Source organism: Podarcis filfolensis (assembly GCF_964270895.1).
Source record: "Podarcis filfolensis genome assembly, chromosome: 4".
Taxonomy (NCBI): Eukaryota; Metazoa; Chordata; class Lepidosauria; order Squamata; family Lacertidae; genus Podarcis; species Podarcis filfolensis.
The window spans coordinates 104,387,783-104,411,205 of NC_139607.1; the positions used below are offsets into that span (position 1 = coordinate 104,387,783).

Genomic DNA, 23,423 nt, shown 5'->3' on the forward strand with positions numbered 1-23,423 from the left:
ATTTTATCTTGTGTGTGTGGATCATTTCTCTAACTTTGTCTGGATTTATGTGTTACAGAGGCCACAGGAAGCCTTGGAAAGGTTTCAGGAGTTTTGTGACAAGGTTAAAAATATGCATCATGCTAACATTGATTGTCTTTTAACAGATGAGAAGCAAATTTTTCTTTTACAGGATTTTCAGGAGTTCCTGCAGAAGAAAGGGATAAGACACAAGGTTGCTGTTTCAGCGGAAGCGTGGAACAGGGATGTCTGTGTACGGGTGAACAAAGAATTGCAAAAGGGGATGAATGCGCAATTGCTTAGTTCACATCTGCCACATGAGTACTGGGCGGAGTCGCTAATGTCGTTTTGTTATACGTGGGTGAGAAAGGTTTCAAAAGAGTTGGGAAGTTCTCCTTTTGAGAAACTGTTCCATAGAAAACCTTCTGTTGCCCATTTCAAGGTTTTTGGGTCTCATGTGAGGACGGAAGCTCCAGGTGGAGTAAAGAATGCCAGAGGCATTTTTATGGGGTATGAAAAGGGTCTCTACAGAGTAATTTTGTCTGAATCTGGTCAGGTGATTCTCACAAAATTTCTAGAGAATGCTCCTGAACAGGAGAGAGTGATAGTACACACATTTCCCACAGAGGACAATTCAGATGATGATGATGATTTTACAGATTACAGTGGTACTGAGAGCGACAGTGATAGCTCAAAGAGCTCAGTTGTCACAGTCATTGAGAGGAAATCTCACACAATGGATAGACCTTCACAAGTGAAGGATGAACCACTGTTTACTATTGGAACTGGTTCTCCTAAGAGTCCTGAGACTGAACCAGTGAGCAGAGAGGATCAGCACCTCATACGAAGGTCTGAGAGAGTTACAAAGGGTGAACCACCCAAAAGGTACTCAGAAGAGTTTGCTAACTTAGCTGTTGCATGTGTTGCTGTTGTACACAACCGAGGACAGGTTGGAGCTGTGTCTAAGTCAGAGACAAAGACACAACAGAGAGTTGCTAGCCAAGGTAATGCAGATGCACTCATTCCTTGGAAGCCAGACAACCAGAGAGGTACACTGGGGAAACCAGTGGCGAGGAGTTCCAAGGGTGGAACTGTAACAACAGGGGAGTGTTATGTGTATAACAACTGTTTGTTTTCTTCTCTGGATCACGCTTTGCTTGCCGCAACACGCATTGATTCTTTTGGGGGAGGATGTTACGAAAAAGGAGCAATGCTGCTGAGTGCTCCAGATGGCTGGAAAGCCAAACAGGATGTTGATGTTTTGGGACTGTACCGTGGGAACAAAGGAACAGTCTATTCACACCACTGAGCACCGGATGTTAGCTCAGAGTGTCACCTGACTTGTACTGGAAGTACATGGGAGGAGTTATTCTCTCTCTGCTGTTGATGTTAAGAGAGTGCAGACACGTTTTCTCTGTACTGCTGGAAAGACAGGAATAAAGGCATGTAAATACATTTCTGTCTGCCTCTCTCCCCTCCCTGGGGATGGAAGGGGAGGAGTGGTTGTGTTCTTCTCACGTTTGAGGAGGATCGCCGGGATCTCGCCTTGTCTTGCCGGGAGTCGCTGACGGGGGAGGTCAACAAGGAATCCAAGCCGGGCACCTGGAGAGTGGCCAATTCCTCTGACAAAGGCTTGATTCCGACAGCTATATCCAACGCTCCAGCCCAAAGAGAAGCATTGTCAGCCGTTCAAGGGCTGCTCTGCCTCATCTTCTTAGGACAGCCCTGTCCTTCCTCTCCAGGAGAGGAGACCCCCTCCTGGAGGGACCCCTAGGAGGGACCTCCAAGTCTCAAGGGGTCCCAGAAGAGGAGCAGAACCTGAGGGAGGTGGTGCAGACTTCCTTGGAGCCAGAGAGACCCCCAGGAAGGGGGAGAAGGGGGAGCTGGCATTGGGCAGCTGGAGAGATGCAAGATGGAGCCAGGCAGAGGGGTAGTGGTTGGAGGGCTGGACTAGGAGGACCTGGGATAGCAGGGTTCGAATCCCCACACAGTCATGAAGCTCACTGGTGGACCTTGGGCCAGCCTGGCCTACTTGGCAGGGCTGCTGAGAAGATAAAAATTGGTGGCAGGGAGAACCATGAAGGCCACCTTGAGCTCCTGGGAGGAAAATGGGCTAGGAATGTCATAATAAATGATAAGAGGGGAGAGAAAGGGGGAAGGCATGGAAAGAGTGTGGAGGAGCTGAGCAAAAAATAAAAGTAAAAAGTAAAACAAAAGTGTTAAAATAAAAAGTAAAATAATAAATAAAATAAAATGAATCAAATAAAAGTAATAAATCAAAATCAAAATAAGAAACTGGAAAAATAACAATAAACCAAACGCTTCTCCTTATCTTCTCCAACCGCCACCAACTCCTCTCTCCTCCACTCCCCTCACTCCTAATCCACAATGGCTGCCTGAAAGTCAGTGGCTTTTAAAGGAGAAGCAAGAGATGTCACAAAGGAGGGCGGGTCCTTGTCACCGTGGCAACTCCCTCACCTGGACCTGGGCCCACCTGGTGATGCTCCTCCTTCAGAACTCGGAGGCCCCTGCTGTTCCGCCTGCAGCTGGGCTGCATCTTCCTTTCACCTCCTTCTTCCTGCAGCCCCATTCCCAGCGGGAGACCATCCCCACATCCTCCCAGGCAGGCTAGGGGTCTCCACAGTGCAGGATTGGATCATCAACTTTGCATTCAGAATTTCCATCCTGGGCGGCATCTCCGGGGGGGCTGACAATGTCCCCCCCTCTGAACCTCGGATTCTTCCCCTTCGCTCTCCCAATCCTCTCTCCCCAGTGCTCCTGCTCCTGATTCCCTGACAATATCATTTTAAAATTAAAAAAAAAAATGAGAAAGTGCCTCTGCCTTTTCTGGATGCTGTGGGTGGGGGGGACAGAGTCTTCTTAGCCAGTGTGGTTCAGGGACGGCCTTCCGATGCTGCAAAGGCTGCTGGGGGCAGCCCACCCTCCCGGATCGTTCCCCCCAGACCCTGGCCGCCCTGCCTCAGATCGGCCTCAGGAGTCCCCACAGCTGCAATATGGGGAGTGTATAGCACTGGCCTACTTTACAGGGTTGTTGTATCCACACAGGACTGCTCAGCATCCGAAAGTGCCTGGCAAATGTGGAGCCTTCCCTTTCCTTGTGGGGAACAGCTGCCGCGCATCAGGAGACGTCCCTCCACTTCCTTTCTTCTCTCTCCTGTGGCCAAAGGGGCCGTGCTGGATTACCAAATAGGCAGAGTAGACCCTGGCCCTTTTAGGCACCCTGGGACAATGGATCAAAATAATTCTGATTTGATCTTAAAAGAAAATGGCAATCAAGCTTTCTTAGTTCAATGTTATTCCAGGGGGCGCATCAGGCCCTCCCCCCACCCCGAGTTTGACTGCCTAGGGGCCTCCCTCCACAGGGTGTAATCCAGCCCTGCCCCATGAACTGGCCTCATCCTCTTCTATTTTTAATTATTATTTATTAAAGATTTTGTTGATTTACAAAAGTGTGTGCATTGTGTCTCTCTCGTATTCCCCCCCCCCATGTAACATTTTACAAATCAGTTTCATTTGTTGAGACATTAGGAAGAAAAGGGGGAAAGAGGTGGGGGGAGGTGGGGTGGGGGTGGGGTCGGGTGACAATGTTCTATTTTACTTAATATATGTGGGGTTTGGTGTCAGCGTTGCTTGTGCAGGTTCTCTGCTGTTCACTTGTGTTCCTTTGGTGGTGAGTGTGGGAGTCATAAAGCCATGGCAGAGGCTTGTAATACTGCAGGTGCCCCCTGACCTCGGCTGACCAGCACTCTGTGCCTTACAATGTATTAGAATGTATTGACCATATATGGCAATGGGCGTAGCAAAAGCCATGACCGGATGAGGTAACGTGAGACATTGGCAAACGGCCATGCGGCTGGAGAGAACAAAGGAGAATAAAATCGGGGAAGAGCGGACGAGGGAGCTGCTCTTACCATCCTGAAAATATAGCTGGCTCTCTGTGTCTTTTTTCTATGCTGTGCACCATCTCATGACGGCTGGACTTCCGTCAGGTGAGAGAGGTTGGGGTTGGCCCAGGGTGTGGCTGTTCATTTGTGGTTGGCTGTGGTGGTCTTTGTTTTCATGTGTGAGTGGGGTGGGTGGGTGTTTTGGATCAGGTTAGCCATACTGATTTGTATGCTATTGGTGGATTTTTGTCACTGTCTTGTTGGGCTGTGTATGTGATAAAGGGAGCCATACCGGGATGAAGGTGTCTTCTTCTATTTGTCCCCGTGTCAGTTTCAGTTTATTGGTTAATTTTTCTAGTAGGGCTGTTTCCCATCCTATTTGGTAGCCTCACCCTCTTTTTAGCCACCCAGGTGGGGGGCCATCCCTGCCTCCTGCAGGAGGGAGTTCAGTGGTTCAACTCTGCACCCCATAAAGAAGCGCTTTCTTTTCTCTGTGCCTCCCTCTCCCAACAGTCTTTCTTGTTGGATTGCAGAGGTGGGGTTTTCGGTTTCATTTCTTGCCTTTATCTGACGCCAAACGTTTGTGTCTGGCTTCAGCCTCTGAAACAAGCTGGCTCCATCTTCCACGAGGTGCCCTTCAGAGCTGGCAAGGGAGGGCTGCTTCCCTGTTCTTCTTCTGCTGCAGGTTTTGAACTCCTCTCCTCCCTGGCTCCATTGGCCAACCATCCCTGGAATTGCGCCAGGAGTTGCGCTTTGATACACCTGCCATTTAGGGGGGTCTGGACTGCTGTTCTTCTTGCCATTTTAATTTTGGAAAACCGTCTATTGGAACCAATCGGTTCTCTGCCGAAACCTGACTTCTCCAAAAACAAAACATGTTGCACCAGGGAAAAGGTTAGCACTGAATTTTGCGAGAGCGCTGAGGGAGACGGGTACAAAAAGGGTGGCATGGGGGGGCTGTGAAGCCTGGCATTACACGGCATTCAAGAAGGAACATCCGAGACAACTTTGCTCTTCTGTAGCAACATCTGGGCCTTTTGACTTGATAGAAAAGGCAAGGAAGAGGTCCCACAGAAGGATTATAAATAACAGCAAAAGCCTTTATTTAATTAAGAGGTTATAATGGCATTAAAAAATTGGAATTGGAACATTAATGGAATGAATGACAGGAAAAAAAGGAATAAAATTGAGCAATGTTTAAAAAGGAAAAATTTGGATATAATTTGCCTACAAGAAACTCATGTGGCAAGAAAACATAGAAAAGTTTTGATTAACAAAAGATTGGGAAACAAATTCATATCTTTCGATAAAAATAAGAAGAGAGGGGTTGTATTATATGTGAGGAACAAAATCGAAGCTCAACAAATTTTTAAAGATGAAGAAGGAAGAATCATTGCAGTCCAGATCAAATGGCAAGGAGAAAAAATAATAATTGTCAGGATCTATGCACCAAATGGAAACAAAACTGATTTTTTTAAAAAATTGGAAGAAAAGCTGTTCGAATATATAGACCAAAAGATTATAATAATGGGGGACATGAACGGTGTGGTGTCATTGGAAATGGATAGACTAAGAGCAGCAGGGCTTAGCAAAGAAGGGAAATTACAAAAGACATTTTTTTTTCGATGATAAAAAACTGCAATTTAATTGATATTTGGAGATTGAGACACCCACTGGAAAAACAATTTACATTCTATTCAGACCCAAATCAGTCATTGTCGATAATTGATCAAATATGGGTCTCAAATGAATTAACTCCAAGAATCAGGCAAATAGAAATTCAACCGAGAGTAATTTCAGACCATAGCCCAATAAAATTTGAATTACAAGGATATGAAGAGAGAACGTTTAGATGGAGAATGAATGATTATCTCCTAGATGACCAAAAAATTGTTGAGAAAGCCCAAAAGACTTTGATGGACTATTTTATAAACAACTCTAACAAAGGCACGAAAATCAATACAGTATGGGATGCCAGCACGGCGGTTATGAGAGGATTTTTCATTCAGCAGAATTCAATCAAAAATAAAAGCAGAGAAAAAGGAAAGAAGGAAATCTTAAGACAAATAATGGATAATGAACAAAAATTAGTTAAAAAACCGAATAATGAGAAAGTAAAACAGAATATAAAGACTCTGCAAACTCAATTTGCGATGATAATCAACAAAGAAGTAGAATGGAACATAAAAAGAATGAGACAAAGGAACTTCGAATCGGCTAACAAATCAGGTAAATGGCTGGCATGGCAAATCAAAAAAAGAACAGAATACAATCAACAAAATCATCGTGGAGGGTGAAGAAATAGACAGTCCGAAAGGTATTAAAAAAGGATTCTTGGATTTTTATAGACATTTATATAAAAGAACAGAGAAGAACAATATGAGGAAGATAGAAAGATACTTAAAGGAAAAAAGGTGCAGAAGATCGATGACCTGGTCATAACGGTGGAAGAGCCTTCGGAAAGTATTAAAAACATATTTATTGAGGTGGAGAGATTTGGCCAAGTGGCAGGATTTATATTGAATAAGAAAAAGACCAAAATAATTGCTAAGAATATGGATCCAGACAAGACAGAAATAATACAACAACAAGTAGGTATAGAGGTGGTGAAAAAAGTGAAATATTTGGGTATTGGGATAACCCCCAAGAATATAGATTTATATCAGAATAATTATATACCAGTGTGGAATGGGATAAAGAAAGATCTGGAAGTGTGGGGACGAATGAAATTGTCGTTTTGGGGGAGGATTTCAACGATAAAGATGAGCGTGCTGCCAAAGTTATTATTTCTATTTCAAACGATTCCAATAATCAAGGGGACTGGGACAAAGAGTGATTTCAAGGTATATCTGGCAGGGTAAGAAGCCAAGAATTCAGTTTAAGTTACTAACTGACGCTAAAGAAAGAGGAGGCTTCGCCTTGCCAGACTTGAAACTGTACTATGAAGCTTCGTGTCTCTGTTGGTTAAAGGAATGGATAAAATTAGAAAATACAGAGTTGCTAACAGATTTGGATGGCACGCGTATTTATGGGCTGAAAAGAAGAAAATCCATAAAGGTTTTGAGAACCACATTCTCCGAAGATCGTTGATAGAAATATGGGATAGGTATAAAAACCTACTTGAACCAAAAACTCCACACTGGTTGTCTCCATTAGAGGTTATGAGTGTTAAAAAAATTAATATGAGAAAGAATTGGATTACATATGGAAATTTGATTGTTAAAGAAGGGGGGAAATGGAAAATGAAACCCTATGAAGAAGTAAAAGAGTTGGTATATGACTGGTTGCATTATTTTCAAATAAATGAAATGTTTAAAAAAGATCTTAAAGAATATGGATATGTAGAGAAAGATTCTAAATTTCAATTAGAAATAATAAATAATGAATATAAAATTCTATCCAAAATGTATAAGATATTGTTGGAATGGCATACAAAGGATGAAGAAGTCAAATCAGTTATGATACAATGGGCCAGAGATATTGGTCATAATATACAATTTAATGATTGGATAAAACTATGGAATGAAAGTATTAAATTTACTGCATGTACTGCATTAAAGGAAAATATTATGAAAATGATATATAGATGGTATATTACACCAGTAAAACTAGCAAAAATGTATAAAACATGTAAGAAGTGTTGGAAATGTAAAGAAAAGGATGGTACATTTTATCATATGTGGTGGGAATGTAAGAAAGTGAAAAGCTTCTGGGAGTTGATATATAATGAACTGAAAAAAATGTTGAAATATACATTTGCTAAGAAACCAGACGCCTTTCTCTTAGGAATCGTCGGAAATGAAATGAATAGAAAGGATCATAAACTTTTCCAATATGCAGTAACAGCGGCAAGAATATTACTGGCCCAGAAATGGAAACAAGAACAAATACCAACGTTGGAGGAGTGGGGAATGAAGTTGATGGACTATGCAGAACTTGATAAACTGACTGGGAAGATCAGATATCTACGAGATCAAAAGTTCATCGAGGACTGGGGAAAATTAGTTGAGTACTGGGAATGTATAAGTGATAATGGAATAACGTTAGTGGCATTTAAAGAAGCTCTGTAATAACATAAGAAATATTGTAAAAAGGCAAAATAGAAGTGGGGGGTAGGCATAAAGGCAATAGCAAAATTTGGAAAGGTGTAATTAAAGAAGATATAATTCAGATGATTGGCAGAGAGGCTGAAGGAAGTGAAGAAATGGAAAAAATTATAGAAGTTGTAATGTGGTGTGATTTGTATTTTCTTTTGATGGAAAATTAATAAAATATAATTATATAAAAAAGGAAGAGGTCCCACAAGAGAACTGCACAAATTGGCACATGTGAAATACTAGAAGACGCAGAGACCCAGCAAAGCTGAAATGATTCGGGACAAACAAAAGGAAGACCTTTTCCACACAACATAAGAACCCCCTGCTTCTTGCTTCTGCCGTGCTTCTGGGTCTCAGTTCCCCACAGGCACCTGGCTGACCCCTGGGAAAAGAGGAGGCCGGATTCTGATGCCCTGCGGGGCTCATCTTAGGTTCATGGGTTCTCATGCCAAGAAGTCAGGAGTCATTTGCCCTCCCCCCCCCCCAGGAATGGCCATCTCCATCAGCTGCCTCTTGGCAAACTGAGCAAGGCTTCCCCCACCCTGATGTCTCCTCTTTCCCTCCCCCAGAATGAACTTTATGTTGGAGCTTGAAAGCTTCTCTACCCCCCTCCGTCCACCAGGTCTGTTTCCTTCCATGGAGCTGGCATGGCTGGCATCAAGGGCCCTTCTCACCCAAGGAAGGCTCTTTCTTGCCAAATATAACACTCGCTTCTTGTTGTTGAGTCATTTAGTCGTGTCCGCCTCTTTGTGACCCCCTGGACCAGAGCACTCCTGTCTAGGACCCTCGTACCTACAGGACCGCCTCTCCTGGTATGTCCCACAGAGGACCTTACGGTCTTCAAACAAAAACATCTTGGAGGTCCCTGGCCACAGGGAGGTTAGGCTGGCCTCAACCAGAGCCAGGGCTTTTTCAGCTGTTGCTCCAATCTGGTGGAACACTCTGCCTCATGAGGCCAGGGCCCTGCAGGACTTGACATCTTTCCGCAGGGCCTGCAAGACAGAGCTGTTCCACCAGGCCTTTGGCCAAGGCACAGTCTGACCCCCTCCTTTTGTAATCCTCACAGAACTCTAGCCCAATGGTTGCCATTAATTTGATTTTGAATTGATTTTAGAATGAATTGATTTTAGAATGCTGTGTTACTTTTACTGCTGTTAGCTGCTCTGAGCCCGGCTTCACCTGGGGAGGGCGGGATATAAATAAAATTTTATTTATTTATATTATTATTCCACTGCCTCCCGCAGTTTGGTCAGACTCATGCTGGTAGCTTTGAGCTAGGATGCAGCTGTTCCCAGGTCTGCACTCTATGAGCAGCTGCAACAACAGGGACGACTCTCCCTCCCTCCGTTTATGCTCCTCACAGCCAGAGACGGCGCCTGCACGGGAGCTCCCTCTGCCCTTCCCTCTTCAGTCCCCTCCTGGTTCTGGGAGACGGAGGGGCAGGAGAAGGTGGGGAAGCCCCTGGCCCTTCCCTGGCCTGCCTCATCCTCCTCTTCCTTCAGCTCTGAAGCATCCCTTGCCTCCGCCTCTTGCCTCCCGACTGGCCCAGTTCCCCACAGATCACTGCCCCCCTCTTTCAAGCCAGACTCCAGCCCCTCTTCCCGTGTAGCGTCCTGCCAGCCCCTGCCAGCAGGGCTGCATCTTCAGCCTTCACTGACCCCCTTTTCCTAGTGGCAGCCGCCACCCTCTGCACAGAGGAGGAGGAGATCACCTCCTCCCCCCCCCCCCCCGCAGATCTCCCTTCATCCCTCTCTCCAAAACTCAGAGAGAGACATCAAAAGGCAGCTTCAAGGGGAAGCCAAGAAAGGGAAAGTGTGAACAGCCGCAGGCCAAGCAGGCGCAGAGCCCCCCAGGGCATCGGAGGAGAACCTGCCGTCCTTTATTGCTATTCCAGGAGTCTCCCATCTCCCCGCTCAGCAGTCCCTCCACGTCCGGCTGCTTGGTCTGCAAGCCCAGATCCCCATTCCGCCGCCCTGAAAACCTTGCTTTGCCAAATGAAAGCCAGCGCCTCCCCCGCAAAGAGACAGAGAGGGAACCCCCCCCCCCCGCAAGGAGCAGAGAATTGTGGCTCTATTTATTGCGTTCAGTGCCAACCTTTTTCCTCCCAGGAGCTCAAGGGGGCGCAACAAGGGGCTTCTCCCGCTCCTCATTTATTTCCCACAACAACCCGGCGAGGGAGGTTGACCTGAGGGAGAGCGGAACTGGGGACCAGGAGGAACGAGAGAAGCTGCAGTTCTCAAAATTCTCCCCTCTCGGATCGTGGGTGGGGGGCGGTCAAGGGGAGGCGATGTGCCACGGGGGGCCACCTGGGGAGGCTTCGAGGGAGGAGCAGCCCCCCTCTGCGGCTCCCAGGCTCCCTCCCCCGCTCGGACCGCAGGCAGCACTTACCTGACTGCCGTTCGGCCAGGTAAACAACCACCTGTGTCAACAGCGGGGAGGGGGGGGCGGTCAGGTGCCTCCGCCCCTCCCGCAGCAAACACGGCCTCGGCTCTCCGGCTCGGGGCTGCTGCCGGGAGACGCCACCCCCCGCCCACTCGAGGAGCCCGAGGGCCAGCAGGTCGAGCTCTGGCCCGCGCAGGGGTGGGGTGGGGGCTCTTGATGCCCCCGCACCGCGCCTGGCTGGCTGGAGTCTGAGCGCCGGCCGGCCGACCTTCTTCCCCAAAAGACCAGGGAGCCTGGGGATAAAGGCACTCTGCACATGCCCTGGGGCACGGGGTGCGGCTCTCGTGTGGAAAGCGCCTCGCCACCCCGGAAAAGTGTCCATGCTCAAGGGTGAGGCTCGGCGCCGCCAAGCTGTTCCAGAGCGGCCCTCCTTCCTTGCCTGGCAGGGGGCTGGCTAGATGACCCCTGGGTTCCCTTCCCACTCTGCCATCCTGTGATTGGCCTGCGTTCCGCCCCCGCCGCCGGGGCATGTGCAGAGCGCCCCGCCTGCGCCGCGGACCGCAGCTCCCGGGCGCAGCCAGCGAGGGCCCCGTCCGCCGTCAGGGGGCGCTGCTGGGCCGGCGGCGCTGGGTGTCGGGCTCGGGGTGGCAGCAGCCTTGAGCCGGGCGGCTGCAGAGGCGGCGGCGGCGGCGAGCGAAGGGGGAGGAGGCAGAGGCGGCGGCGGCGGCGTGCGAGGAGGGGGCGTCAGTCTGCCTGGGCTGCTGCCCGCGACGCCACGCCGCTGAGCGCCCGGCGCGGAGGACCCGCCAGGGATGGAGGCTCCGCGCCCCTTCAACGAGTCGCTGCTCTGCGGCCGGACCGGGAACGGCTCGGCCGGCGGCGTCTGGAACGGGACCGGCGGAGGCTGCGACGCTTCGCGGAGACCCCCGCGCGGAGCCCGAGGTGAGCAGGAAGGGGACCCCGCCCAAGGCATCGGGGAACCGGGACAGCCCCCCCCCAAAAAAATTCCACCTTCTCTGCAGTACCGGCGAGCCTAATGCCGGAATCCACCCGCCACGCGCGCACGCACGCGCATCTCGGCCGCGGAACTCCCGCGCCCACCCCGCAAGATGTCCCTAAAGGAGAGGGTGGGAGCCCCCATCACCGTCTCCCTTTTTGCCTGGGACACCCCCAAAGGGGACATGCAACACACACAACCAACACGTTCCTCCGGGGACCCCCTCGCGCTTCTCGCGTGGGAAGTCTGAAGCGCCCCCCACCCGTGATTCCACACAGCCCCAACGGCGCTGGGGAGGATAATGGACTTTCTCCCTCAGCATCCTAGAGGAGACCCCTGTCGCCAGAAAATAGGGGGTGTCTTTTGATAGACCCCTGTTTTCTGGTGAAACCCCCAACCCAACTATTTGGAGCCTCCCCAGCCCAAGCCCGTGTTTGAGGCAGCGGGGAGACCCCCTCGTCTCCACGTGGTGTCGCCTCCACGTCCCTGGATCGGGTCCTCCAGCCTCCCTTTCTGCCCTTTGCAGGTCCTGACACGCCCTCCGGCAGTCCATCTCAGTCATTCCCTCCGGTCCTTGGAGGACTTCGGAGCATGCACAGAGTTCTTTTGTGGCCTGGGTGCTGCCGTGTCCCTCCGGGTTGGACTCCTGGCTTCTCTTCTCTGCGTGGCTTTCGGGGGGGGGCTTGGCTTCTCTCCTGCGGGTAAGAGCATGAGCACAGTGCCAGGGGCCCCTCGAGTCCGGCAGGGAAGGTGTGCGAAGGAGAGAGAGCAGGATGAGGCGCGGGAGGAACCGTGGAGGGAGCTGGGCTTGGAGACCGAGAGGAGACGGGATAGCCATCTTCCAATATCGGAAGGGCTGTCCTGGAATGGTAGAATTGGAAGGGACCCCAAGGGTCCTCTAGTCCAACCCCAGCAATTCAGGAATCTCAGCTGAAGCATCCGGGACAGAGGCCACCCAGTGGAACGCCTTCTCTTGGGAAGCTAGACTGGCTCCCTCCTGGTTGTCCTTCCCTGGTAGCTGAAGACCTTTTAATGAAAGGGTTGGGACCCTGCAGTTTCATTACAATTGCATGTCTTAAAATAGCTGAGAGAGAGAGATGATAGATAGATAGATAGATAGATAGATAGATAGATAGATAGAGTGCTTTTTTCTGGGGGGACGCATACCCCAAAACATTTGGTGAATCTAAGTTTGGCCTCATTGAGGGGCAGGATTTCAATATGAGTAGGAAAAGGAGAGTTGTTGTTTAGTCGTTTTGTCGTGTCCGACTCTTCGTGACCAACCAGTCGGTCTGTCGGTCTGTCTGTCTATCTTTCTATCTAGTGCTTTTTGATTTAAAAAATTGTTGAGGGGGTACTCTCATTTTGTTTTCCTTTATAAAGTAGGGAGATAAAAGGAAAACAAAATGAGAGTACCCCCTAAACAATTTTTTAAAGAAAAAAGCACTAGTTAGATAGATAAGACAGACAGACAGGTTTATTCTATTAATGTTTGTTTTAAATTGTTTTAATGACTATTTTTAGCTGTTTTTATTTTATCTGTCAGCCACCTTGCATTCCAACAGGGGGAAAGGCAGGGTATCAATAAACAGATAACAAGAATGACATGTGATGATAACCTCTGCTTCAGAAGGAGAATCTGCCCCCTTCTCAGGCAGGGAGTCCGCCCCCCTGTCAAATAGTTCTGACTCCCAGAAAGTTCTTCCTAATGTTTAGTCGGAAGGTGAAGCAAGGCTGTTTTCTGCCGCTCCAGAGGGTAACACCCAAACTGGTGGATTCAAAGGGCAAGAAATGAGATTCCGACTAAACATCGGGAGTCATTTACTTATTATGATTTGACAGTGGAGTGGTCTCCCTCTGGAGATGGTGAACTTGGAGGTTTTGAAGCAGAGGTTGGACGGCCGCCTGTCATGTGTGCTTTAGCTGAGATTCCTGCATTGCAGGGGGTCAGTCTAGATGACCCTCAGTCTCCCTTCTGCGAAAGAGAGTGGGACTCCCTCCTGGTACAGCCTTTTCAGAGGCAGCTCCCACTTTGCGGAAGGCTCTCCGCGCGGAGGCTCACCTGGCACAATCATCTCATGGCTTTCATGCTGGGCAAAAACTTTCCTCTTTAACTGGCTCTCTGGCTTGTGTTTCTCTGTGACCTCTTAGAACAGGTATGGTGTTTTCAATGTATCTTTAAGGTATTATTTCAACATGTTCTTCGTTTTATTTTAACGTATCTCTGTGGAGGGTTTCTGTTTGTTTGTTTGTTTGCTTGCTTCTAAGCCGCTTTGAGTTGCCTTTGGCAAGATAAAGCGAGCCTCCAATTTAATAAATAATAACCAAAAGTACAGTGGTACCTCAGCTGCCGAACGCCTTGGGAGTCGAACGTTCCAACTCCTGAACAATCAAAAACCGGAAGTGATTGTTCAGGTTTTTTTGAACATTTTTGGAAGCCGGGCGTCTTCCGCTCCTTGGTTTCTGAATGTCTCAGAAGTCGAACGGACTTCCGTAACGGATTCCATTCGACTTCCGAGGTACAGCTGTGATCCTAACCCCTCCTGCGTTAATTCAGACAGGAGGTTTGGGAGGCGGAGAGTCTGGGTCTCAGAGGCACAAGGGGGGGAGTGCCAGGCAGTCATGCCCAGGGGTCTTCCCCCCTCTGGGGGAGGGTCAGCTGGAAGGCATGTCCTTGGCAGGGGCATAGAGAAAGGAAGATCCGGATTGTCTCTGTGTAGGTGTGCACACAGCTCTCCACACACACAAACCCCTGTTCGGGGGGGGGGGTGTTGGCGCTGGCACTGCCTGCTCCCTCCTGCCTTCCGCTCCCATCTCTGCATGTCACGGCCGGCTGACACATCCTTATCAGCAGAAAGGTACCTTGGCAAACAGCGGCCTCTTCCCTGGGAGAAACCAGAGGAAGCAACACCTGGAGAGGCGTCCGGCAAGGATAGCAGGACGCCTGGGTCCTCTGGGATGGGTGGCACAAGGGTGGGTGTCTTGGGTGGGCAAGGCCCGTCTCTGAAACAAGCCACCCTCAGGAAACTCCCAGGGGAGGCCAGCTGTCAGCCTCCGCAGGTTTCAGGGCCTGGTGAGGCTCAGAGCAGGGAGGCTGGCATTGGAGTGGCAGGGGCGAGGGGGGGCGAGGGGAGCTGCCAGCAGGTGCTGAGAGAAGGTCAGGCAGCGGCAGGTAAGAGAAAGGGGAATAACACCCCAGGGTGGTGGGTGGCACACGCAGGATATGGAGAGTTGGGCAGACCGGATCCAGAACCACCCCTGTCTGGGAGGGAGGGAGGATGGACTGCTGCAATGCGCTCTACGTGGGGCTACCTTTGAAGGTGACTCGGAAACTGCAATTAATCCAGAACACGGCAGCTAGACTGGGGACTGGGATTGGCCGCCAAGACCACATAACACTGGTCCTGAGAGATCTGCATTGGCTCCCAGTACGTTTCTGAGCACAATTCAAAGTGTTGGCGCTGACCTTGAAAGCCCTAAACAGCCTCCTCCCAGTAGACCTGGTGGAGCATCTCCACCCCCATCGTTCAGCCTGGACCATAGCTGTCAATGTTTCCCTTTTTTAAAGGGATATTCCCTTATTCCAAATAGGATTCCGTGCAAGAAAAGGGAAATGTTGACAGCTATTGCCCAGACACGGAGGTCCTCCTCTGAGGGTCTTCTGCTGGTTCCCTCACTGCGGGAAGTGAAGTTACAGGGAACCAGGCAAAGGGCCTTCTTGGTGGCGGCTCCCGCCCTGTGGAACGCCGTCCCACCAGATGTCAAGGAACTAAACAACTATCTGACTTTTAGAAGACATCTGAAGGCAGCCCTGTTTTGGGAAATTTGATGTTTTATTATGCTTTTATACCTGTTGGAAGCTGCCCAGAATGGCTGGTGCGACCCAGTCAGATGGGGGGGTGGAAGTATTATTATTATAATACTCCCCAAGGAAGCTCATCGCTAAAGAGCCCCCCCAGGCTCCAGCACAGAGAAGCTGCAAGCACCCTAGAACTGTAGAGTTAGAAGGGACCCCCAGGGGTCATCGAGTCCACCCCCAACAATGCAGAAAACACAGCCACAGAATCCCTGGGGGTAGCATAAGCCCCATAGCTCCTGACTGGCCTCTCTGGGGCCAGGCCGGCCGGCCAGCTTTGCTTCCACCCCCCTCATTTTGGGCAGGAGGGCTCACCCTGGCCTCTCCCCCTGCTCTCTTCATGACATCATTTAAACTACATTACTGTATTTTAATATTTTGTTGGAAGCCGCCCAGAGTGGCTGGGGAAGCCCAGCCAGATGGGCAGGGTATAAATGATAAATTATTATTATTATTATTATTATTATTATTATTATTATTATTCTCCCTCGGCAGCAGACCTGGACCTGACCGTGCGGATCTTTCTCTACTCGGTGATCTTCTTGCTGAGCGTCTTTGGCAACGTGCTGGTGATCTGGGTGCTGGTGGCGAACAAGCGCCTGCGCACCGTCACCAACTCCTTCCTGCTCTCGCTGGCGCTCAGCGACCTCATGGTGGCCGTCTTCTGCCTGCCCTTCAGCTTCATCCCCAGCCTGATGGGCACCTTCGTCTTTGGCAAGGTCGTCTGCAAGGCCGTCGCCTACCTCATGGGTGAGCCGGGGGGCACCGAGGGGGCACCCTTCAGCCCAACGCAGGGGAAGGGGGTGCCCTGGGTCTGAGACGGGACTCCTTGACCCTCTTCCTCTGTCCACCCCCCCCCCCCAGGGATGGCGGTCAGCGTCTCCACCTTCAGCCTCGTCGCCATCGCCATCGAGCGCTACAACGCCATCTGCAACCCGCTCCAGTCGCGCGTCTGGCAGACCCGCTCCCACGCCTACCGCGTCATCGCCGCCACCTGGCTGATCTCGGCCCTCCTGATGCTGCCCTACCCCATCTACACCACCACCACCACGCAGCCCGGAGAGCCCCACATCACCCAGTGCACCCACAATTGGCCCGGAAGCAACGTCAAGCAGGCCTGGTGAGGAGCGGTCGGTGGGGGGAAGAGCGCTGGGCCCTGGCGCGAGGGAGCAGGAGGAGAGCCCGGCCGGATCAGGCCCAGCAGCCAGTCCTCCCAGTGGCCAAATGCCCCTAGGGAGCAAGATAGACTGCCACTGGGACTGGGGGCTCCAGGAGGACCCAAGGAGAACCCGGGTTGCTGGATCAGGCCAAAGAGGACCCGTCTGGCCCAGTGTCCTCTTCTCACAGGGGCCAACCAGATCCTCAATGGGAAAACCCACAAGCAGGATCTGGGCCCAAGAGGACTCTCCTCTCCTGAGGTTTCCAGAAACTGGTGTTCAGAAGCATGGCTAGGAGCCATTGATAGCGCTCTCCCCCTCCGTGAATTTATTTCTCCAGAGCCATCATGGCTGCCTCATGAGGGAGGGAGTTCCACAGACTAACACTGCGCTGCATGCAGAAGGACTTTCTTTTACCCGTCCTGGATCTCCCCACATTCAGCGCATGGGATGCCCATGTGTTCAAGTGTTGGGGAGGGCAGGGTTTTCTCTCGGTGTGCAGGACACCATGTCCCACAGAGCGGACGGTCCCCAAGCGTGACAGGCCTCCTAAGAGGCAGTGTGGTGTAGTGGTTAGACCTAGAAGGGACCAGGGTTCAGAGCCCAACTCAGCCATGAAGCTGAAGTGGGATATAAGTAAAAAAGTGAAATATATAAATTGTTCCTGGATGCACCCCCCCCCCAAACAAAAACCCTGCACCTATCCCCTTGCACAGATCCAGTCATCAGAAGTGCTGGCTGCTCCCCTCCCCCCCAAGCAGCAAATGCTGATCTCTCACCAGAGCAGTTGCAGCAGCGTGAAGAAAGACATGGCAGGATTGGGGCCCCTGAGGCCTCATTCTGCTCAGGCTGCAGCCCCAGCGGCTTGAGAGGGAAAGTGGGGCGCTGAAGGCACAACTCCTTTGTGCCACTGGTTTAAAGATTTGGGGGAAGCCCCCAGGAAGCCATGGGGGGATCACCCACGGGAGAAGCGGGGGGGCAGAGACAGGCACAAAGTCCTTGCTCAAAGGGACGGCAGCATTTGCCCAGCCCCCCACACCAAACATCTTGCAATGTGCAAGAGGGAAACTTGGCGGGTGTATTATTATTTATTATTATTATTATTATTAATTCAACTTATACACCGCCCTATACCCAGAGGTCTCGGGGCAGTTCACAACAAGACCACAACATATAAAATCAAACCAAAAGCAATAACGCCCCACCCCCCAAAAAGAACCACATTCTAAAAGGGTGTTGGATGTCAATAAGATTAGCCAAAGGCCTGGTTAAAAAGGAACTTTTTTGCCTAAAGGTGTATAATGAATGTGTCAGGCAAACTTCCCTGGGGAGAACATTCCACAGACAGGGAGCCACTGCAGAGAAGGCCCCGTTCTCCTGTTGCCACCCTCCACACCTCTCGGGGAGGAGGCACATGAAGAAGGGCCTCAGAAGATGATCTCAGGGTCCGGGAAGGTTCATATGGGAAGAGGTGTAGCATGGATGTATCAGGGCAGTCTGAGTTGTCATGAGCCCAAGTTTTGCCCCAGAGCGCCTGTCTGCTTTCTGGGCTGAAGCCTCTGCACCTTGCTTGACAAGGGATCCTTTCTTCAAGTTGCAGTCAGGAAGGGAACGCTTTCCGGGAGGTCTGGAAGCCTCCCCAGAAAATTTGCTGGCCACAAGGACACGTGTCGAACGGCATTAAAAGCATGGCTCCTCCTTTTAGCTCCTCCGCACAGGAGCCAAGTTTAATGAGTAAACCAGGCCCGAGAGGGCAGCCCTGGGCAGAATGTCGATGGGCCCATCAATCAGACTCTAAGTACCATCTCTTGACTTGCTGACTCACAGCCCTTTTTTAATTAAAAAAAGCCATTTTGTACAGAAAAAGGCAAAGACCCACAGATCAGAGGCGGTCAGAGTGGTGGCTTTCCGCCCTTTCCACCCTTTGGGCTCTCTTTAAGAATGTAAGAGCCTGTTAGATCCCAGTGGCCAACGCAGTCCAACATCCTGTTTTTGCCGTGGCGGAACAATTGTCTGTGGGAAGCAGGATCTGAGCAACTGGAATCCAGGAGCAGTTTAACTCTGTGCTGCATGAGGACAGGTTTAATTTTCTCTATCCTGAATCATCCGACACTCAGCTTCATTGAACGGCCACGTATTCCAGTGGGAGGGAAAGTGTTTTGTGCCCATCGCAGAAAGACCGCATCAGAATGTGGGAATGTTCAGGGATGCAGGAGAGGAGATAATGTCTGGTTATACCCTTTCCAACTTGTGTAAACAAGTTCACAATTTAACAGAGTAACATTCCCCTTTTTTAAACTTGCAGCGGATGCGTTTGCTCAGGCTCTCTAAAGCCTCTATAATAACCATTCTGGTATTTTCCCCTTATTCCCTCATAAAAGATAAGACACAACACAGTCTTCTATAAAAGTATATAAAGGTTTACTCACACATCATTCTGTTCACAATCGGATCCCAGAAGGCAGATTTAGCTTAGAAAAGTAACATATACCTGGAAACTATCTCATAAGGAGACAGTCCCTTTGTCCTCTCTTGGCTGGAGGCCAAGAGAGCATCTTTGGCTAAGCAGATGTTGCTTCTTTAATGTATGTAGTCACAGAGAGAGATGGCTGCCCTGCCCTGTGCTTTTGTCATTACCTGCACAGGTGAGGCCACGCCCACCTCTAGTCGCATGCAGAGGAAATCTGTCCCAGCCCAGAAGGAAACAGAAAGTTGACCTGCTGACTGGACATTCCTCCCCATGTGTAAACATGTTCACTCTAGGAAGGTTGTACTTGACTGCTCTTGTGTTTCACATCCCACACAAAAATGTCAGAGACATTGCAAAATGGGTTGGCCGTGTACATCAGCTCATGCTCAGAGGTCCTGTTTCTCCAACCTGTTTACAAGTCTCTCCATCAAGGTGCATGACAGTACCTGACAATGGCCCTTCCTGGCCTGTCTGAGACGTCCTTTGGGAATGCTGAATGCCTTGGCTCCTCAATCTGTTCCCCATCCATGCCCAGAAGATGCCCTTTGGACAGGTCTGCTTGGCAAGCTCAACAGATACTTGCCAGGCTGGTTTTGCAGAGGGCTTCCCTGTGGCGTGACTTGAGAGGGTCTCCAAGGCTGACTGGGGGGCTCAATTGCTGCTGTATTGCTCTCTGTTCTGCTTATGTACTTGTGGATGTGAGTTTACCTTGTGCACCTGGGAGCGCTTTGGAAAGAGGGTCTGGCAAATCCAGGGAGGAGAGTGAGGCCTTTCTCAAGGGCAACCATCTCCCCTTTCCTCCTGGCCAGGTCCGTCCTGCTGCTGGTCACTCTCTTCCTGATTCCAGGACTGGTGATGATCGTGGCCTATGGACTGATCTCCCGGGAGCTCTACAGGGGCATTCAGTTTGAGATGGACCTCACCCGGCAGGCCAAAGGTTGGTGTGGGGCAGGGGTAGGAAAAGCTGGGGGCGTTGGCTGGGGGTCACTGGGGGTGGGCTCATCAGCTAAGCCAGAAGCTGGGGGGAGGTAGGGCAGCTGGTCCCTGGGCTTGTAAAGATGCACAGGCCTGGATACCCCCCCCCAATTTTTTTTTGTTGAAGTGTCATGCAAGACCTTTGCATCTGTACAAGCCTTCAGATCGTGGCCAGAGGGACTTGTGTAACTGAGTCACCAGCAGTTTTGATGCTTCAGAAACCCATTTTGCTGTTTATTGGGCTACGTTTTGAAGCTTGTTCCTCATGTTACTTGTGCACCCTGTTGGCTCTGCCTGAGGACGGGCGCTGTGTTAGAAATGTCACGATCATGGACTCGGAAGGGAACCCAGGGGTCATCTAGTCCAACCCCCCAAGGAAGCAGGAATCGGAGCCAAGGAACTCCTGAAAAGCGACCATCCAACCTCCAAGGAAGGAGAGCCCACCACCTTTCAAGTCTCATAAAAGGTGGAGCAAGCTTGGTTTCTCCTGCTCTGGAAGGGAGGACCTGAACCAACCGATTCAAATCACAAGAAAGGAGATTCTGTCTAAAACTCAGGAGAAACTTTCTGGGAAGATGGTGGACTCCCCTTCCTGGAGGTTTTCCAGTAGAGGTCAGATGGTCATCTGCCCGGGACATAGCTGTCAACTTTTCCCTTTTCTTTCGAGGAATCCTATTCGGAATAAGGGAATTTCCCTTTAAAAAAGGGAAACATTGACAGCTATGGCCCGGAATGTTCTGCTCCTGCACTGCAGAGGGTGGACTGGATGGCCCTGGGGGTCCCCTGCTCTCCCGAGCCCTCCTCACACGCCCTTCCCCCTTGTGTCCCCCAGCCCAGCAGAACGGGGGATCCGCGGAGCCCCTCCCGCCCTGCGCGGAGGAGGGCGACGGCTGCTACGTCCAGGTGTCCCGGCCGGCGGGGGGCGCGGTGGAGCTGTCGGTCCTGACCCCCGAGGACGGGGCCCAGCAGGAGGCGGCTCGCGTCAACACCTCCCGGGCGAAGCTGCTGGCCAAGCAGCGGGTGGTGCGCATGCTGGTGGCCATTGTGGTGCTCTTCTTCGTCTGCTGGCTGCCCCTCTACGCCGTCAACACCTGGCGGGCCTTTGACCCCCAGGCCGCCCACCGCGCCCTCTCGGGGACCCCCATCTCCTTCATCCAGCTGCTCTGCTTCGCCTCCGCCTGCGTCAACCCCTTCGTCTACTGCTTCATGAACAAACGCTTTCGCAAGGCCTTTGCCGCCACCTGCTCCTGCGGCCGGGCGACCCCCTGCTCCCGGAGGCGCCCCCGGCCCCCCGAGGACGAGCTCACGACCACAGGGGCCTCCCTCTCCAAGTTCAGCTACACCACCGTCAGCAGCGCCGGGCCCCCTTGACCCTGCCGGACAGCTCCGGGGGGGGGCTGCCCCACATCCCGAGACCCTCCCCTCCCACTCCCTCGCACGCCCTCCCCCAGGAGGCTTCACCGCCCTCCCCTTGGCTGTGTCTCTGGCACCCCAAACCTTTCCTCCCTGGCTCCCCCTTACCTTGGTAAGGTAAGTCAGAAACTGCCTGGGGGGGTTGCAGGGGGGACTAAAGCAAGAGGGGCATAAAGAGGAGCTGAGCTCTTCCTGCATTGCAGCGGGTTGGACTAGATGACCCGGGGACCCCTTCCCAATCTACAGTTCTGCTATTCCTGAGACAATGCAGGTGGGGCCCATTCACACCTTAGCTTAATCTTGAAAATGCACCCCACTTCACCCCCATATCTCCTTTAGTTCCCCCTCGTCCCCCACCGAAAGCAGCCTCTGCCCCAGACTTTCTCCCTGCTGAATATGGAGTTTCCCCATCCTCAGAAAGGACACCTGCTCTGCTTCAAAGGCCCTTCTGCTCCCTTTCCCTCCTGGACACCTTGGGTTTGGTTGGCTTGTTTGTCGTCTTGTTGATTTCGGGGTTTTTTATGTGGATGTTTTTTATGTGGGAAGCAGGGCTGCTCTGAGGGCGGGCGGACATGGAAACCCACTCCCCAAATCAGTGGCCTCGGGTGCAGGCGTGGCAGGCCATTCCGGAAGGGAGCAGCCTCTCCTCAGTAGTCCCTGCGTCACCACGGCCACCCCCTAGAGAGCCAGGCAGGGGCTTCTCAGGAGACCCCCACCCCTCCACCTGAGCCAAGATGTTTGGCTGCTGAAGGTGGAAAACAAACTGCTGGGCCCCTCGCCCCCCGCCCCGCCATCCCACCCACAGGAAGCCACCTGTGCTGGCCGTGGGACCTGGCTTGCCCGCTGGCAAGGAGGCCACCCCTCTCGTGAGGCAGACCCTGCCACTCTGCACATCCCCTGAGGCTGCTCCCCGCAGTGGGGCCTGGGGTCTCTTTCCCTGTTCCCCTTCTCGCTGCACACCCCCTGCTTCTGTTTGTGCCAGACCCCCCTTTTAGTGGGGGTCAGGGGTCTTTTTCATGGTTTGTGTCTGTCGGAAAATAAAGGTTCTCCAGCGTGATCTGTCTCGTGTCTCCTTCCTGCTTTCAGCGCGGCGGAGAAAGTGGCAGGCTGGTCTCAGTCCCTGGATTTTGCCGGGGGGGGGGGTGAGAGAGAGAAATACCTGGGGATGTGGGATTTTTGCTCTTTCCTTCCCTTGCCTCCCCCACCCCCAGGCATCATCACTTTCCCCACTTAAATATGCCAGCGGCTGTTGAATCATTCATTCTGGGGCGATGCTCATCTCCTGTGTCTTTTCTGAGCTGTGAGCGGAGGGGGGTAGGAGGGGGTGGCATGGAAACGGCCTTGGTGGGGCCTCCGGCAGCCTCAGCTTCCCCCCCCCCGAGCCCTCATTGCTGGAGCCTCTCAGCACCAGAAGAAGGAAATGAAAACACTCCCCACCTGCTCCCCAGTTACGCTTTTGGAAAGGGGGGGCACATTTCCAGCATGCCCACAAAACTGGCAAGTGTCCCGATTTTCCAGGGACAATCCTGGAATTACAGAAGCCATCCTAGTTTAGGATTGGATCCCAGAAAGCCCTGGGTCCCTTTTTCCTTCCCTCCACGTCTCGGAGAATAATTAGAAGGGGTGCAGGTGCAAAAACCCAATTCTGTTCGTACTGGAAATAAAATCCCTGCACCAAGTGAAAGAAATGGCAAAGCTGGGATACGAAGAAGGAAAAGGTCACTCATCCATTCTAAAGTCTTTCATTGCAATTCTTCCTTTATTCATTTATTGCTTTATTGTAAAGGGAGCCTTACACGGTCTACTGAGAAGTAACTCCCACGGTATTCAATGGAACTTACTCCCAGGTAACTGTGTCAAGACTGGGCAGCCTTGCACTGCAATCCAAAGCATTTTTACTCAGAAGGGGTGAGCTCCCATTGCTCGGTCCCTGCTCCTGCTCCTGCCAACCTAGCAGTTCGAAAGCACGTCAAAGTGCAAGTAGATAAATAGGCACCGTTCTGGCAGGAAGGTAAACGGCGTTTCCGTGCACTGCTCTGGTTCGCCAGAAGCGGCTCAGTCATGCTGGCCACATGACCTGGAAGCTGTACGCCGGCTTCCTTGGCCAATAAAGCGAGATGAGCGCCGCAACCCCAGAGTCGGTCACGACCGGACCTAATGTTCAGGGGTCC

General features: G+C 51.5%; 2 protein-coding genes across 3 annotated transcripts in view; both read left to right on the forward strand.

The window, feature by feature from the left end:
- Positions 1-23,423, forward strand: part of TIMM10B (translocase of inner mitochondrial membrane 10B) — a 270,934-nt gene that overhangs the window by 57,549 nt on the left and 189,962 nt on the right. The window lies entirely within an intron of this gene.
- Positions 11,144-22,303, forward strand: CCKBR (cholecystokinin B receptor). Of its 2 annotated transcripts, none has more exons than XM_083611864.1 (5): positions 11,144-11,326; positions 15,733-15,987; positions 16,102-16,357; positions 19,674-19,801; positions 20,672-22,303. In XM_083611864.1, exons 1-5 carry the CDS (start codon positions 11,197-11,199, stop codon positions 21,208-21,210), a joined length of 1,308 nt encoding a protein of 435 aa, XP_083467990.1. In that variant the 5' UTR covers positions 11,144-11,196; the 3' UTR covers positions 21,211-22,303. The 2 variants fall into 2 exon arrangements, with proteins under 2 accessions (XP_083467990.1, XP_083467991.1); XM_083611865.1 differs by having other exon boundaries at positions 15,736-15,987.